Source organism: Podarcis bocagei (genome assembly GCF_964188305.1).
Source record: "Podarcis bocagei genome assembly, chromosome: 1".
NCBI lineage: Eukaryota > Metazoa > Chordata > Lepidosauria > Squamata > Lacertidae > Podarcis > Podarcis bocagei.
Window position 1 is genome coordinate 94560490 of NC_138125.1, and position 17230 is coordinate 94577719.

Consider the following 17230-nt stretch of genomic DNA (forward strand, 5'->3'; position numbering starts at 1 on the left):
TTAGAAGTTCATCCGATACCACATTGTTCACTATCAACTTGGCTTTTTGCTCTGAATAAATTGCTTCTAGTCCATTTTCAAACCCCCGTCCCACTCCCATCCCCTTCAAGTTTTTCTTCATAAACATCCAAGAAATGTTGTCAAATGCTTTCTCCGCATCAATAAAGATTAAAGCAGCCCTTGTGTTTCTAATTCTCAACAACTCCAATATATCAATAATGTTCCTGGTGTTATCAGACATGTGTCTACCAGGGAGAAAGCCTGCTTGGTCCTTGTGAATTACTTCGTTTAAAACATTTTTAAGTCTACTTGCTAAAATGTCTGCAAATATTTTGTAATCCACATTCAGGAGTGAGATGGGACGGTAGTTCTTAAGCTGAGTCTTTTCCTTCTCAGACTTAGGAATCAATGTGATGAATGCTTCTTTCCACGTTTCCGGTGCCCTTCTCCCCTCCATAATCTGATTGCAGACCTCCAGCAACGGTTGTATCAAACAATCCTTCAGAGTCTTATAATATTTGGAGGTGAGACCATCTGGGCCTGGAGATTTGCCAAGTTGCATATTTTGGATGGCACCTTCAATTTCCTGTTGAGTTATTTTACTGTTGAGAATTGATCTTTTATCTTGACTTATTTTGGATAGTCCATTTGTCCTCAAAAATTGGTCTATTTCCGATTCTTTCTGAGGCCCCTGTGCATAAAGTTCTTTGAAATATCTGTGAAAGCACTTTCTTATTTCTTCTGGTTTCTGAACTATTTTTCCTTGAATCTCCAAGTTTGTAACCGTATTTAGCTTTTGTCTTTTTTTCAATTGCCAAGCTAGCAACTTTCCACATTTATTTGCTGATTCAAACGATCTCTGCTTCATTTGTTTGATTTTCCACTCAATCTCTTGATTAATCAATTTCGAATATTGTGCTTGATGGAATTTGATCTCTCTTAGCACCTCTTTTGACTTCGGATTAGTTCTCAGCTTTTTCTCTCCTTCACTTATTTTCTCTAGAATTTTTTCCTTTTTTCCATTCCAAAATTTTCTCTTTATTGTATTCTGTTGTATCAGAAACCCTCTCATTACAGCTTTGCTAGCGTCCCAGATTATTCTTTTCTCCACCGTAGTATTCAAATTTATTTCAAAGTAGTCCTTTAGCGTTTTTTGGGCCTTCTTAACAATCTCTTGATCTCTTAGCAAGGTGTCATTCATTCTCCATCTGAAGGATCCAGTTGGGAAAAGTCTCAATTCCATTTTTAAGGCATTATGGTCGGAGCAGGTTTTTGGGCAGATTTCCACTTTTCTCGTTTTCGGAGCCAGCCCTCTAGATATCCAAATTTGGTCGATTCGTGTCCATGACAAGTGGGCCTCAGAAAAGAAAGTTCCTTCTTTACCCAAGGGGTTCCTTGTCCTCCAAATGTCAATCAAGTCCATATTGTCTGTCATTTCAAAGAAAGTTTTAGGGAGTCTGCCGTCTGTTGTTAAGTTTTGATTTTGAGATTTGTCCATATTTGTAGACACCACCCCATTCATGTCTCCCATCACAATAATATTTGCATAGTCCAGATAGTCCATCATTGTCTCATGCAGCTTCTTGTAGAATTCTGATTTTCCATCATTTGGCGCGTAGATTCCTAATATCAAAATCTTTTCCCCTTGTGTTTGAATTTCAATTGCGAGGATTCTTCCATGATCATCTTTAAATAAAAATTTTGGCGACAGGTTCTCCTTTGCATAAATTACAACACCTCTTTTTTTAACTTTGTCTGATGAGATAAATTCTTGGCCAAGTCTTTTATTGATTAATACTTTCCTGTGGAGCCTAGTCACATGTGTTTCTTGCAAACATATTACATCCAATTGTTCTTTTTTTAGGATATGAAATATCCTTCTCCTTTTTTCCGGAGAATTCCCGCCATTTATGTTCCAACTAAGTAGCTGCAGAGACATCCTGTTCTATTTAAGATGTTCTTAAGATGGGGTGTCTTCCTTTTGTTCAGATCCCGAAGGTATAGGCGTTGGCCCACTTCCGGGCGGTGCTGGTGCTGGTAAAACTGGAAGCCAATCCGCTCCTTTTTGGAGATCTTCTCCGTGGTCGTGAAGGAACCTTTGGTTATCTTCAGGTGTTCTTATTTTAACCTTCCTTTCTTTGTAGGTGAAAGATAATCCCTGTGGAAACTCCCACCTATAGGGAATTGCGTTGTGTCTCAGCAATTTTGCTAATTCTGTATAGGTGGCTCTAAGGTCCAGCAGCTGCCTCGGAATATCTCTGTAAATTTCCACTCTTTTGTCTTGTATTTCAATTGCTTTTTTGAAGTGAAGGCCTAGGATCTTGTCTCTCTCTTCCTTTGTTCTTAAAATTATCAAGCAGTCTCTGGATCTGTCTTTCCTTACCAGTCTTCCCAATCTATATGCCGAGACAATCCTAAAATCCGTGTCTTCCTTTAAACCCCAGAACTTCGAAAATTCCTGTGTTAAGTATCCAATCAAGTCTCCTTGCTCGAGTTCTGGAATACCTCTCAATTTGATGTTGCTCTCACGATTTTTCAGTTCCACCATTGACAGATAGACTTGTTGTTCACCCACCTGTTTGTGCAGGGGCCTAACTTCTCCTTTTATTTCTTCAACCTCTTTTTGTAGGACTCCCACTTTCTGGATTGCTTCTCCAGCTAATTCTCGATTTTCCGCTGTTGCTCCTTGCAATTTCTCTATAGCTTGCGTGTGCTGGGAAACTTGGTCAGTCAGTTTTTGGATCGAGGAAGTTGCTTTATCTATCTTCACAGACTGATCGTCCACCTTCTGATTTAAACTTGATAGTTGCTCCAATATTTGTTTTAATAGTGTGTCTGACCCACCTGCTGCCATATCTTCCTCAGTGGACTTCTCAGTTATTTCCCCTTGTTCTCTATGAGACACCAGTACAGCTGGAACCGACGATCGGCGTCCTTGGGTCAATGTTGTTTGTACAAATTGTGCTGGTCTTCTTTCCTTTTCCTTTTCTTTTTCCTTAGCCTCTTTAGTTTCCTTTGCTTTAGACGCTCTTGTTCTCCCTGCACCACTCATTACACATCTGTCAATGTTCAAGGTCAAATTGTCTATTGTTCCATGGGAAAGACAAATTCAGGAGTAAACAGCCAGTGAGATGGAATTCAAAACAAAAGTCAGTTCCCAGGATTTTATAATCCGAAAGCCCTGTAGGGGGAGTGCCACCCGGTTTCAAAGACAAAGAAGGAAGTAATCCGCCATTAAAGTTCCAAATTGTTTCAAAACAGTAAGTTCGTTAATCCAAAAGTCCCTTCATAAATTCAAGATCTCCCAAAGCACCTTTTATAAATCGACAAAGTTTCACGAAAGGTGCTTGTAACAGTATCCCAGTCAGACTTTTCTGCTCAAATGTAACAATTACTTTCTAGCACAGTTTGCAACTGTTTCCGCAGTTTGACACAGTCTCTCTCTCTGGCAGCCCGACAATCTGGCTCTTTAAAAATACAGCCCAAAGAAGAAAAAAGATAGGAGGAAAGTCACCATCTGCTGCTTCTTTTAGTCAATGTCCATTTCCACCTTCAGCTCAATAAAATAGGCAGATTTTATGGCACGAAAAAGTTTAAACTTCCCAAAGTCCCATTTCAAATGCTTCCGTTTCTAAAAGCTTTGCTTTGATCTTGTCAGCAATGTCGGAAGACGGACTTCCCTTTTCTCGTCTCCCGCTTTCAGCCAAATTAACCGAATTTCTTTTGCCAAATTTTAAACCCCTTTACTCACGGGTATGTTGCTTGCAGTTTAGCGTTGATTTTAGGAAGAAGGATCAGCGCTCATCTGTAACAGCCGCGCGGCTTCGCTTCCGCGGAAAGAGCGATGAACTCACAGCACCGCTACCCCTCCTTCACTCCGGGTCTCCTTACGGGGTCCCTTCTGTGCTTTCGGAGCAGCTTCTGGTGCCCGCCGAGTCCCACGGCCACGGGCTCACTCTACCCGTGGTTTATCTTAATGGGTCGTCGCTATGCCGCAGCGAACGACCCTTTTCCGCGGAGCCCCTCTTCAGAGCCCGAAGAGGACCGCCATTACAGTTTCGCGCCGCCCCCGGAAGTCCCACAGAAGGCAGTTCTTTAGACAAAGCTAATGACGAGTGACAAGTTAATGCCTTCAGGCACAAGGAGAAGAAGAAGAAAAACAATCGTCTAAATAAAACTGCAGATTGTTTGAGATCGGAGTGGGGCTTCCAAAACAAGCTGCCAAACGTTTCATAGCAAAGTTCTCCCCTCAGAACTGCAAAGGGACAAAATCAACACAACCCTGGATTGCCCTGCAGCTTTCTGTCGTTAGAGCTGGCACACTGGCCCAAATAATAAACCACTCGCTTGCACTGTTCTTGTGCACAGAAAGATGCAGAACTAGAGCGTGAAAGATGGGCTGGAATGACCATAAAATCACTGATCTGGAAACAGTCATAAAGCTGATCCAAGCACTCCAAATTTTTGAAGGAGGAAATACAAGGACAGTATTACGAAATATTTATGTGTCATCCGCATCTGTCCATTACCTCATGACCATCGGTGAGACTGCAGTAAGTCGCAGCATAGTGAGCTGCATGTGCTGATCTGACCTCCTGGCGGGTGAGCACTGCTGCTTACCAGGATGATGAGGGGGAGGCACCTGGGAGGGCAAGGCAATGTGTTTGACCACACCACCATCCCTGCCATTTCTCTGCTTCCCCTCCTGGTAAGAAGCAGTGACTCAACCGCCAGCAGGTCAAGTAAGTGTCTCCACCCCACTGTGCCATCCACTACTGTGAGACAGTATGCTACATACCATGCTATGCTACGGTATCATAACTCCAGAGCATCCTGGTGCATTGTTAAACAATGTTTATAATTTCAAAAATTCTTCTGACTCACTGCAGTGGGCTAAATTCCTAGATACAACAAATCCCTCTGGTGCACAAATGAATTGCCAATATCAAGAGACTGAATCCTCAGTATCATTATGACATTATATTCTCAAGGTTCCTTGGAATTAGCCCCAGGCATGATACTAGATTTCAGTCATAGAGCTGATGCACTGAAAGCTATTTCTCAAGATTATCTCCAGCCCCATGGCACTCTTCATTTCCCAACATGCATGACAAGAGTCCAGACTTGTGCACATGCCACATTTTATCAACTGGCTGAAACATGGACGTGCAAGTAGCTGTAACCCAACCTTCTAAGTCTGAGGATCATTGTCTTAACAATAAAATAATTCTCCAGTATGTCAAGATATATCTACAGTCTGTTGCTAATTTAATATGTGATTCAGAGGGCAGACACCACTGGATAAAATGAGTTTATAATTCTGCAAAAATGTGTACATGCAACCTCTAAGAATGGAGTCAGAAACAGAAGGGCATTATTGTATTAAGACAGCACATATGCTTTCTCTACAATTCCTTCAGAGCCTGAGAAACAAATATACAGTTGTACCTCTGGATGCAAGCGGGATCCGTTCCGGAGCCCCGTTCTCCTCCAGAAGCGAGTGCAACCCATGTCTGCGCATCTGCGGGTCGCGACTTGCCGCTTCCGCGCATGCGAGAGCAGCGAAACCCAGAAGTAACGCGCTCTGTTACTTCTGGGTCGCTGCAGCGTGCAACCCGAAAATACTTATCCCGAAGCTATTTCAATCCGAGGTATGACTATACTCTTTTCACATTGTTCTGTTGGGTTTCCTGCCATGTGCCTCCTGCCCTGTAAATTCCTGCATCTGCTATGTGGAGTTTGGAAGCATCAGCACAGTTACCAAGTGACTTGCTGGAGTCAGATGTGCTAGACAAGAGTGGCTAAGACTGAAAGTGGGGTGCTGTAGGCATACTCATATCGAAGCACCATCTCTACCTCTCCTCTCCCCTCCTCACCCCGACTTTGCATTCATATATTTGTGCACTGTCCTGAGAGACAGCCCTACATTCTACATTCAGGCCCACTGACAATTATGCCAGAATGTTGAGGAAAAAAGTCCAAAAGCTTTTAAATTGGGTTTCAGTGACCCTAGTGAAAACTTTAATAACAACTGCTTAAATATTTCATAGGTTTCTTCCCTAAATAGCCATCTTTCTTGCTGACTTAGCTTTGCATTACACAACAATGAGCAATAAATCAGACTATAACATGTTTTTCACAATGAAGTGCACCATGCTGGTTGATGCCCATTTTTTGGAGAATTGCTTCTGACCCCATTAAATGAGAATCTTTGAGATTTGAGTATATACACATATATTTTTCTCTTCCTTCAAGAGTAAATATGCCTTACGATAAAAATAATACACCTTTAATGCATCAGTTATACTACTGCAGCAAATGGAAGACTTACTTTGTATGCAGAATGCATACAGCATGGAATAAGTCCTGATAGAAGTTAAAAGAATAATTACCATTATTTGTCTAGTTAGCTGACAAATTGGAACTTTTCTCTGCTTTGAATTCTTGAAAGAACACTGTGTCATAGCACAAAGCCCCTATTTGATCTAAGTTTAGCTATTATCAATAATATTTTTTTTCTATTCACTTCTTTTGCAGTTACATAATGCTTTTTTTCTTGCAATGTAAAAGAAAAAGAGAAGTCGTAATTGCATATTTGGTCCTTTTGCCTCTTGCTAACAAGACAGCAGTCTAAACAATTACGGGGTAAGATGAGGAAAACCACACTAGATTCTGCACTTACACTCTCTTCATAAATCAACAGAGCTGGATTAAACATTAAAGCTTACAGGGAATTACAGGGTGTATCTAATGGTGACTGTCCACTAATGGAAAGAAAAACCTTCATCAAAACAAGAAGGCCCGTTCTCATGTTGCTGCTTTCCAGAGCTCTTTTGGAGGAGGCCCATGAAGCATGGCCTCAGATTATGATCACAGGGTCCAGAATGGTTCATATGGGGAGTGGCAGTTCTTGCACCTTGCAGCACATACAAATGTGCTCCAGAGGATTAGGGGACTCTCTGCAGTATGTTTAGGTGCAGTATAGGGTGCTGCAGGAGGGATTTATGAAAATGGCATCTTTCAGTGGACTGCTCTCCCCCAGGGAGGCTCACTGGTGCCTTTGTTACATATCTTTAGCCTCCAGGCAAAAACATTCCTCTTCTCACAAGCCTTTGGCCAATTAAACAATCTATGGCCTTTTAAACTGTGTGCAGGGTATTGTCCCTGCGTGTTCTTGTGGTATGCATTTTTATGTCTTTAGGAGGGGTGGGGAGATTACTGAAGGGGGGGGGGAGGCAGGGAATAATTCAGCACCTCTCTCCCCATGCATCTGTTCTGCATGTCAAATTGCATCCACACTCCTTCTTTTAATCATAATCACAGCAGGTCCACATTTAAAGCCCTAAGGATGCTGCAGTTGTGTGTAGTTTGGCCCCTGACTATTAAATCATTTCTGTTCCTCTGTCAGGGCCTTCTTGAATGAGCACTGCAATTCAGGAATTATGAACTCATGCAAGACCCAAGTCTTCTGAGAAACTGAAAACAACAACCTTGCCTTCTGTGAAGACAAAAATGAAACATAAAATATAGGACCCTTTATAGGTTCCTGGCTTCTACCTTGCACGGTTCACACAAGCAAGCTGCTTATATGAGCATGCACTTTAGCACAAATCAATCCTGGCCTCTCATCGGAGCCAGCTCTTGGATGACAATTCTTCAATTCTGTCAAAGATAAGTCATACACTGCTACTCTGAGAACAGTTTTTCAGATAATTACAACTTTTAAGAAATCCTCTTCTCCACAAGTGGCTAATTCAAATGATTAAAGTAGGAAGGTTTCATAATCTGGTGTCTAGACAGTACTGTCCCGCATAGCAGCTAATCAGATTTTCTTCTTTTAGTTCATAATTAAAAACAAATTTCTTATATTCTAGTTAACACAAAAATGCTGCAACCAAGAACCATCAACATCTATGACCAACAGCTCATTCCTATGTATGATTAAGTAAACAGTAAGAAGCATACAATACATTGAAATGTGTATAAAGAAGAAAGCAACCTTCAAAAAAAATAAATTCTATTTTTATTTGCAAATGCAATCAATTGCTTTTTTACATCTAATATAGCTTACTTATACAGTGGAGCCTTGGGTTGGAAATGTGATCTGTGCAGGAGGCACATTCGCAACCCACAGCATTTGCAACCCACAGCGCCGCATCTGTGCACACGTGATTCGGTGCTTCTGCACATGCGCAAAGTGTGATTTAGTGTTTCTGTGCATGTGCAAGCACCAAAACCCGGAAGTAACCCATTCCGGTACTTCTGGGTTCGGCGCATCTGTAACTCAAAAACGCGCAACCCGCAGCATTCGCAACCTGAGGTATAACTGTACTATAGTCTTCATTAGTGGCAGTAGTTACTTCCAAGTTTCTGAATGAGAAGTTTCTTTACCTTTACTGGAAATAACTAATACAGTGGTACCTCGGATTACAGACGCTTCAGGTTACAGACGCTTCAGGTTACAGACTCCGCTAACCCAGAAATAGTACCTCAGGTTAAGAACTTTGCTTCAGGATGAGAACAGAAATCGCAAAGCAGCGGCGCGGCGGCAGCGGGAGGCCCCATTAGCTAAAGTGGTGCTTCAGATTAAGAACAGTTTCAGGTTAAGAACGGACCTCCAGAACGAATTAAGTTCTTAAATCGAGGTACCACTAAAAAAGAGCATATTCTACTTAAAAAATTAGGCAGAGTAAGATTTGGGGCTACATTTGCAAATGAACAGTGAATTTTATTTAGCATCTTTTGAATTTTCCCTCCCTTGGTTTTCTGGTCAAAGTTGGAGATGTCTTCCTTTGTTCTGCTGACTTCATCACTGTAACTAATAACACAACCCTATGTATATTTATTCAGAAGCTAAGTCCAACTATGAGTCTTACTTTCAGGTAAAGTACGCATAGGGTTGCAACCACAGACTCCCAGTTGTTAGCAAGGATAGGTTTACATCTAGCTCAGATGTAATAGAAACAAGTGCACAGTAATAGACACGAGTCCACAGGTGGACTGAATTATGTCTTTTTCTGGACTGGTCATTATATATATATATATAGAAAACGAAGAACATACTAATAATATGAATATCACCAATAATATAATTTAGGTAAAAATCACAGTTCAAAAATAAAGTAAGAATAACACTGAATGAAGAACCACCTATTTTGCCTTACAAATATTAGAATTATAGGTGTAGAAGAAGACAGATAGGTGTAGAGGAAGACCAAGCATTGCTTCGCTTATTTTACTTAATCTGGCTGCATTTAGACATCACAATAAACCAAGCCACAGTGAACCTTTGATTTAAGTACTCCCACCTCCTACCGCCCAGCACAAATGTGAGTTCAGAAGATTTCACTTCTATTTTTGATTAGTTGCAGTTTATTGTTTAATCCAAACCCAATAAACATTGGTTAACCGTAACTATAGTTTGCTTAAAATAAATCAAACTATGGGTTATAAAGCTGGCTTATTTCAAACAAAAGTTAGGTAAGATTAACAGCAGATGCAACATTAGTTTGGTTTGAGGTGCATTGCTAAACTGAAGCTAACAGAAAACAGATGCAAAAACTTCCAGTCTTGTCCTCATAATTGCAATAGAGGAGACACACACATGCACAAGGTCATATAAATTGGCTTCTGTCACAACAAGCCATCATATTATGGTTTACTGTAATGTCCAAATACAGCCTCACTAAATTGAACAATGAAAGGAATTTGCCTAAATACCAGTACTAGAAAAAGGAGGTAAGCATTATAAGGAAGTAAATAAGGAGCAAGAAAAGCAACAAACTCACACATTGGTTGTAAACACTCCATAGATCAAATCTTGTTCAGGTAGATAAAATGTGCTTTGCAGTTCATTGTAGTAGAAAGGGATTTCACCAGAACGGGAGCAGTTCAGCCGAGCCTTCATAAATGTTGTCCATGTGTCCTCCAATAAAAATCTCCCCCCAATGTCGTTTTTGCAAACCCTTCCCACGCGAGAATAGACAGTTTTCCCACAGTCATGTTCTACAGCATTCTCACGGAAAAAGAAGTAAGTGAACAAACCAATGTCATAGGCAGCAATGAAGTTGGGCTCTGGAGAAAAATAAAGCCATAAAAAGCAATGAGATTTACATAGAAAGGGTTGGATTTACACAGCCTGTGGGGATAAAAGTTCAGGAGTGATCAGAGGATGAGAAAGAGGAAAACAAACCTCTTTTTTTTCTTTTTTACAACATCCAAGAAACAGGAGAACACAATAGGCTTGTTTTTATGGGCACATTCATCATCTGATGACTACATCATCAAGAGAAGACCATGAAACCATGTGAGGGGGCTGCAGGGTCCATAGACTAATTCCACCCCAAGCTGAAGCTGCGCACCATAGCCATGCTCTCTGGTACATATGTGGAGCTTTTTGTCATGTTGGCATGTACAGAGAAGTGTTTCTGCACATGCCAATGGAAGAAAAAGCTCCACATGCATACCGGTGTACAAAAGTAGAACTCCTCAGCGCAAGGAGATACCCTAATTGGAGATTAACATGCATAGTATTCTTTTGCACAGGAGCTGAACACGTTGGTTATGTGATTGCTTTTCCAGTTTGTGAAGCTGTGATAAGAACCTAGCCCACAGTGCCCCACAAATGTCCTTTCAACAAGTGGGGAAGTTTCATGTGAATGTGAGTACCCATACACTTCTGAAATGGTACACACATGGAACGCTTATTTTAAGATGATGCCTGCTACAACACACATGTACATTATCTAAACACAAAAGTATTACTTCAGAAATAGTTTTTATCCAAGTGTAAATTTAGTAAACTGACTAATGAATCAATTAATCAACAAAAACTCTTATGATCCTGGGACCAGTAATGTTCCTGCAGTTCACATATTTTCCCCAAGTTTTCTACACACTAGAGCTGGGCTTATCCCAAGTGCCTCCCACGTTTTTAGGCCTAGGAGCACAGCTTAGAAACTGCTGTGGGCACCACAAAATACCCATCTACAGAAAAAAGGTAATGCTCAGAACCTCCCTCTCCAAACAAACAAAACACTAGCATACACCACAAAACTATGTGCTAGTGCTGAGGGGCAGCAAACTGTGGGCCCAACTCTTTCCTCTTAGTGGAAGAACAGAATTTAAGGCATAAATATATAAACAGCATACAGCAGTGATTATTGTATAAAATGACAATTCAAGAGAAACCTTTTGGAAATTAAGTCACACTGCTAATACTAGACTTGGACCACCTCCTCCACTGCCTATTTCTCCCTCTTTCATCCCACCCTGGTGCTTGAGAGCATGCCGTGCATCCATGTGCTCTGAGTGTGCATGGAGGTACCTGCTTAAAGACTCAGCTGACAGACCATACAGGTAACGGCTGTACAGCAGCTAAACAGGTGGACAGACAAAGCCTACAGGGAAAGGGAAAACTGCAGGTAGGGTTATTTGCTTGTCAGCTGGAGCTGTGCTGAATTATGATGAATGGAAATCCCCCTGAAGGTACGGAGAGATACGTTACTATGCAGGAGGCAGCATTCACCTGGGTTTAAGCAGTATTTCCAGCAGAGAAAGCTCCCTGCGATGTCAGCCTTGGAGGAAGGGACATCGCACGAGTATCCAAGTATGTATTGTTTTTTTCCGTCAACTAATTAATTGACCAACCACTGAGCTCATCAAAACAAGAACAAAACAAACCTTTTAAGTCATTTTGCAAGACTTGACCTAATGCAGGTGTGAAAGATATCTTCACCCATCCCTCACTGTGAAATGTATTGATGGCATTGCGGCAAAGTGCATTTTTAAAGGCACCAGCACTAGTTTACTGTCTCGCTGAATTTGGCCAACTGCAATAATCCACTGACATCTGGCTGTTGTCATTAAAGCCATTCCTTACACTTGAGAATGAACCATTTTCTGTAGGTAATATCTCTATATCACCCCACAGATTAAAGTCTATGTGCAAACATCCCAAAGAACAAAAGAACAGCAAAGGAAGGTATGTATTGATGGCAGTGCATCCCCAAATCCCAAAATGGCTCTAGATTATGGTTTGTAGTACATGCTTTCACTACTGAATGTCCCCTGCAGCAGAAAGTAATACTGGGGCCCTGTGAGGATTCTGCTGGCTGCGTGAGAAAGCAAACTAAAGGGTACACTTTCTCTGAATCCCTTCCTCCTCCCATGAAAATTTGTACTAATGATTAAGACTGGAATTTTGAAGTCATGAATTCCAAAGGAATCTTGATGCATTTAAAATGGGGCTATTCTGCAACATGCTAAGTTCTGCTTTCCGATAATGCTTTCTGAGTGACTCTATACTATACGTTAGCCTTTGAATAACAGGGAAGCTTTTGTGTGTGTGTGTGTGTGGCCTGAAAGTAAGAAATGCCCAACAACAGGGCAAAATAATTACAATATAAGGTAAGAAGAGGGGTTCAGGACTATATCTACATAAAGTAATAAAAAGTTTTATTCAAATCATATGTGGCCAACTCATTAACAAGAAACTTGTTTTATTTTTATGAGATCTGAATTAATAATAATAATAATAATAATAATAATAATAATAATAATAATAAAATTATTATTTATACCCAGCCCATCTGGCTGGGTTTTCCCAGCCACTCTGGGCAGCTCCCAACAGAATAATAATAAAGTGATAAAACATCAAACATGTTTCCCTAAACAGGACTGCCTTCAGATGTTTTCTAAAAGTCAGATAGTTGTCTATTTCCTTGACATCTGGTGGGAGGGCATTCCACAGGGCGGGCACCATTACCGAGAAGGCCCTTTGCCTGGTTCTCTGTAGCTTCACTTCTCGCAGTGAGGGAACCGCCAGAAGGTCCTCGGAGCTGGACCTCAGTGTCCGGGCAGAACAATGGGGGTGGAGACGCTCCTTCAGGTATACTGGGCCATTTATGGCTTTAAAGCTCAGCACCAACACTTTGAATTGTGCTCAGAAACGTACTGTTTAGCAGTGAGATTTATGCAAGGGTTATTGTCTGGGACTTGCTTTCAAGTAGATTCTGTTTGTTGCTAGCATGGTAGCCGGAAGGGCTAATCTTGTCTTTCTCATCTGACACAGGTTTTTCCATCTCTTCCTTACACCACTTCTGGCCAGTGTGAGGGGCTGCATTTGGGCAAACAATCAGGGCAAATCCAAACCAGGAATTCTGGTAAGAAATGGTGTTCAGCTTCTGGATCCCTGATGCACCTGAAAGCCTCAGTTACAGTAACAGGTAAGAACACCTTTCACCCATCTAGTGAGAAGGCTGCAATCTGATCAATTTGATAAGGCCTAGTGATCGCCATTTAACGGGATTGTTTTTATTGCTTATTTTAATTATAGACATTCATATTACAATGTCTAAGTCAAAACAATATATAAATTAATAAAATGTTCCTCCTCTTGTGGCTGCACTACAGTACTCTGCATGGCAGAGGTGGGGAGACTCCAGCCCATGGGTCAGATTTGGCCTGCCAGGCCTCCCCATTTAGCCCATAAGGTCATTTCCCCCAAATCATGTCCACCTACCACATCCTCTTGCAGTACACATTATGCCATATGTGAAGTCTGGCTTAGGGTAGAAATGCATCTGCTTCTCCTGCAGAAAGCAGGAAACCCACACACAGAAATGCATCCACTTTCCATTTTAAGTCAAAGTTGCTGAAGTGAGCTTTTGTCAAAGTTCTCAATAGATAAGCATTCACATCCAAAATCCAGTATTCACCAAAATAAACAGAAACACACTACAAACTCATTCATCTGAAGGGGCTGTGGAAGAGCTGGAGGAAAAGACTGGCTACTTAAAATATTTAGTCTGCCTTATCCCTGTATGAGTTGGTAGATAAATATATTGTGGACACCCCCTGAATGTAGATAGCTAAATATTTTAGGTAAATGAATTTTATCTTCATGATGAGATAAGAAAAAAAATGTCATTTCCCAAGACTGCACAGCTGGTCTTAATGATCTCTATTTCCCAGAGTTCTCTTACCATTAAGCCACTTGGAGTTGTATTGTGCTGTTCTAAGAGGTGGGACATTCCCAAGGCTGCGGTAAATAGCAGGATCTCGTCCAGAGAAATCAATGACTGTTGCAGCATACAGTTCTCCCTGCGATGTGATCACTGCTGTTGAGTTGTGCCGGGGGTCATAGGGACAGCGGGCTACCCCATTTATTTTCTCAATGATTTTGCTAAGATTTCCCACCTGTATGTAAAAAGCAATGGAAGAGAAAAGGGTGATGAGAACAGTTTGACAGATAACACAGTTGGCCAAGCAATACTTTCGTGTTTTTGCAACCCCACAGATCCCTATAGGTTAAATTAGCAAACCTGGATAATGCTAAGTGCACCAAAGGCAAGGTAAAAAATAGCTTTTTCTGAGCTAGCATAGCTAAGCATACCATGCCTATATTCTTTGCACAGAGGTAAATGCTATCCCTGTGGAACTGGGTGTATTCTTTTCAGAAAACTTAAATCCAACTGAATCTAGGCTTTAGGGAGACTGGGCAGCAAGGGAATTCCTCAGCACCAGAGTAATGCTGGCAGATATCTACTTTATAGCTGACTCTAGTTCCCAAGTGGAAGCTTGCACACTGATTTGCTGGCCGTGTCAAGTCATCAGAAGCATCTCATCACTATGTTATTGTTACCTTCATAATGCCCTTCCATGTACTCTGCATACTAGTCCTGCTCCTCTAAGTTATAGTGACTATAGTCCACCTGTTTCAAGGCCCTCTTCACATGATCTGACATGAAGCTCATGCTTTCCTTCGGAAGGTTTTAGATACCGTATTTTTCGCCCTATAAGATGCACTTTTTCCGCTCCAAAAATGAAGGGGAAATCTGGGTGCGTCCTATGGGGCGAATGCAGGCTTTCGCTGAAGCCTGGAGAGCGAGAGGGGTCCGTGCACACCGACCCCTCTCGCTCTCCAGGCTTCAGGAAGCTATCCCAAGTCTTGCAAGCCCGGCGGGATGTCCCGCGGGCTCGCAAGGCTTGCGGGCAGCAGCCTGCACCCAAAAGCTGGGGAGAGCGGGGAGGCGCAGAGCCGCCACCCCGCTATTCCCCGACCTGAACTGGAGGCTGGCGGGGGGAGAAGCAAGCCTGCTTCTCCCCCCCGCCAGCCCCACAAGCTCGCGGGATAGGGGGATGGCGAAGCGCCGCCATCCCGCTATTCCCCGACCTGATCTGGAGGCTGGGGTGGGAGAAGCAAGCCTGCTTCTCCCCCCCCCGCCAGCCCCACAACCTCCAGATCAGGTCGGGGAATAGCGGGATGGCGGCGCTCCGCCATCCCGCTATTCCCCGACCTGATCTGGAGGCTGGGGGTGGGAGAAGCAAGCCTGCTTCTCCCCCCCCACCAGCCCCACCACCTCCAGATCAGGTCGGGGAATAGCGGGATGGCGGTGCTCCGCCATCCCGCTATTCCCCGACCTGATCTGGAGGCTGGGGGTGGGAGAAGCAAGCTTGCTTCTCCCCCCGCCAGCCCCACAAGCTCGCGGGATAGGGGGATGGCAGAGCGCCGCCATCCCGCTATTCCCCGACCTGATCTGGAGGCTGGGGGTGGGAGAAGCAAGCCTGCTTCTCCCCCCCCCGCCAGCCCCACAAGCTCGGGGGATAGGGGGATGGCGGAGCGCCGCCATCCCGCTATTCCCCGACCTGATCTGGAGGCTGGCGGGGGGAGAAGCAAGCTTGCTTCTCCCCCCGCCAGCCCCACAAGCTCGCGGGATAGGGGGATGGCGGAGCGCCGCCATCCCGCTATTCCCTGACCTGATCTGGAGGCTGGCGGGGGGAGAAGCAAGCCTGCTTCTCCCCCCGCCAGCCCCACAAGCTCGGGGGATAGCGGGCCAAGCTGTCCCTGAAGGCAGAAGAGGGAGACGGAGCACTCCATCTCCCTCTTCTAGCTTGGGATGGTTGCGCAAAGCCTCTGCTGGGCAGCGCAGTGCGCTGCCCCACAGAGGCTTGGGAGGCTGTCCCTGAAGGCAGAAGAGGGAGACGAAGTGCTCCGTCTCCCTCTTCTAGCTTGGGGATGGCTGCGCAAACCTGGGGGGAAATCAAATTTTTTTCTTTGATTTCCCCCCTCAAAAAATAGGTGCGTCCTATGGGCCGGTGCGTCTTATAGGGCGAAAAATACGGTATTTGAGGAAAGACGGGGGGGGGGAAGGTAAGTCTCCCCTGGTTCCCCAAAAGTGTGAGTTCTCTTGGGTTGCTGAGACTCACAAGAGGGCCTTTGCTGAAGTTCTTAGGAAATGGCCAGATTTGTATGGCAGAAGGCAGTCCTTCAGATTTCCAGGTCCAGAAGCATGAATGGCTTTAGAAGGTCATCACCAGCACTTTGAATTGGACCAGGAAACAAATTAGAAGTCAGTGCCATTGTTTCAATGGGGGAGTTACATTCTCCCAGTATGTGGCTGTTGAATTCTGGACCAAATGTAGCTTACAGGCTTACTCTTCATAGGCAGTCTTACACACAGCACATTACAGGAACCCTGAGGCCTGTGAACCTGCAGCCTCCAGAAATGAACATATCTGATGCACTAGCCTGAGCTACATCCAGGATAAAATCCAAACCCATAGCAACCCTTCAACTATAAAACTGCAGTCTTAGTAACTTAATTCCATGCATTACTGCATTTGACCAGCCTTCCATTTTGCTGTTTGATGTGGTGACTAGCAGGCTTATAAACACAGTGCAATGCTATGTGATCTTCATGCCATCTGCTTCCATCTTAAAATGTTAACTGGCCTTTCAGTGCAGAAGAGAGAAATGCACATGACTGGAGCAAATGGAAAATAGCTGAAAATAGGCAACCACTTTCTTCCATCCTGAAGGCTATCACCTTTTGTGTATAAATTGATAGGTGTGAAAGTGGCACTGTCACCTCAGAACAAAGTCATTCGATTGCATCACCTTCAGTCCTACCATAAATGTATTGTGCCTGCAGTCACTTAAAAAAGAGCTATGGTTTAGTAACCAACAACATGCTCTTCAACCAAAAAAACTCAGTCAGAGAGCTTCATAGTATTTCTGCACAAGATGCCTAAGCAATAGCTGCAAGTCAGAACCCAGAGTTCTAGGTTAAATAGTGCATTGTGTATAAAATCTTTTCATCACTGCAGAAACTTTACTGCTCAGTGATAACCTCAACCTACCATAATGTATAATGTCCCCAACATATATTGTTATTTCTCCTCCTCTTCTCTCGTATGCCTACACATCTATCAGAATTCGTTTAGAACA

General features: G+C 43.1%; 1 protein-coding gene across 9 annotated transcripts in view; it reads right to left on the reverse strand.

Annotated features, from left to right (window-relative positions):
* SEMA5B (semaphorin 5B) overlaps nucleotides 1-17230 on the reverse strand; it is a 375751-nt gene that overhangs the window by 81159 nt on the left and 277362 nt on the right. For all 9 annotated transcript variants that reach the window (XM_081188335.1, XM_081188332.1, XM_081188333.1 and 6 more), the window contains 2 exons: nucleotides 13986-14199; nucleotides 9789-10074 (listed from right to left, as the gene is read on the reverse strand). In XM_081188335.1, coding sequence (XP_081044461.1) covers nucleotides 9789-10074; nucleotides 13986-14199 — 500 coding nt within the window. The remainder of the gene's footprint in view (nucleotides 1-9788; nucleotides 10075-13985; nucleotides 14200-17230) is intronic.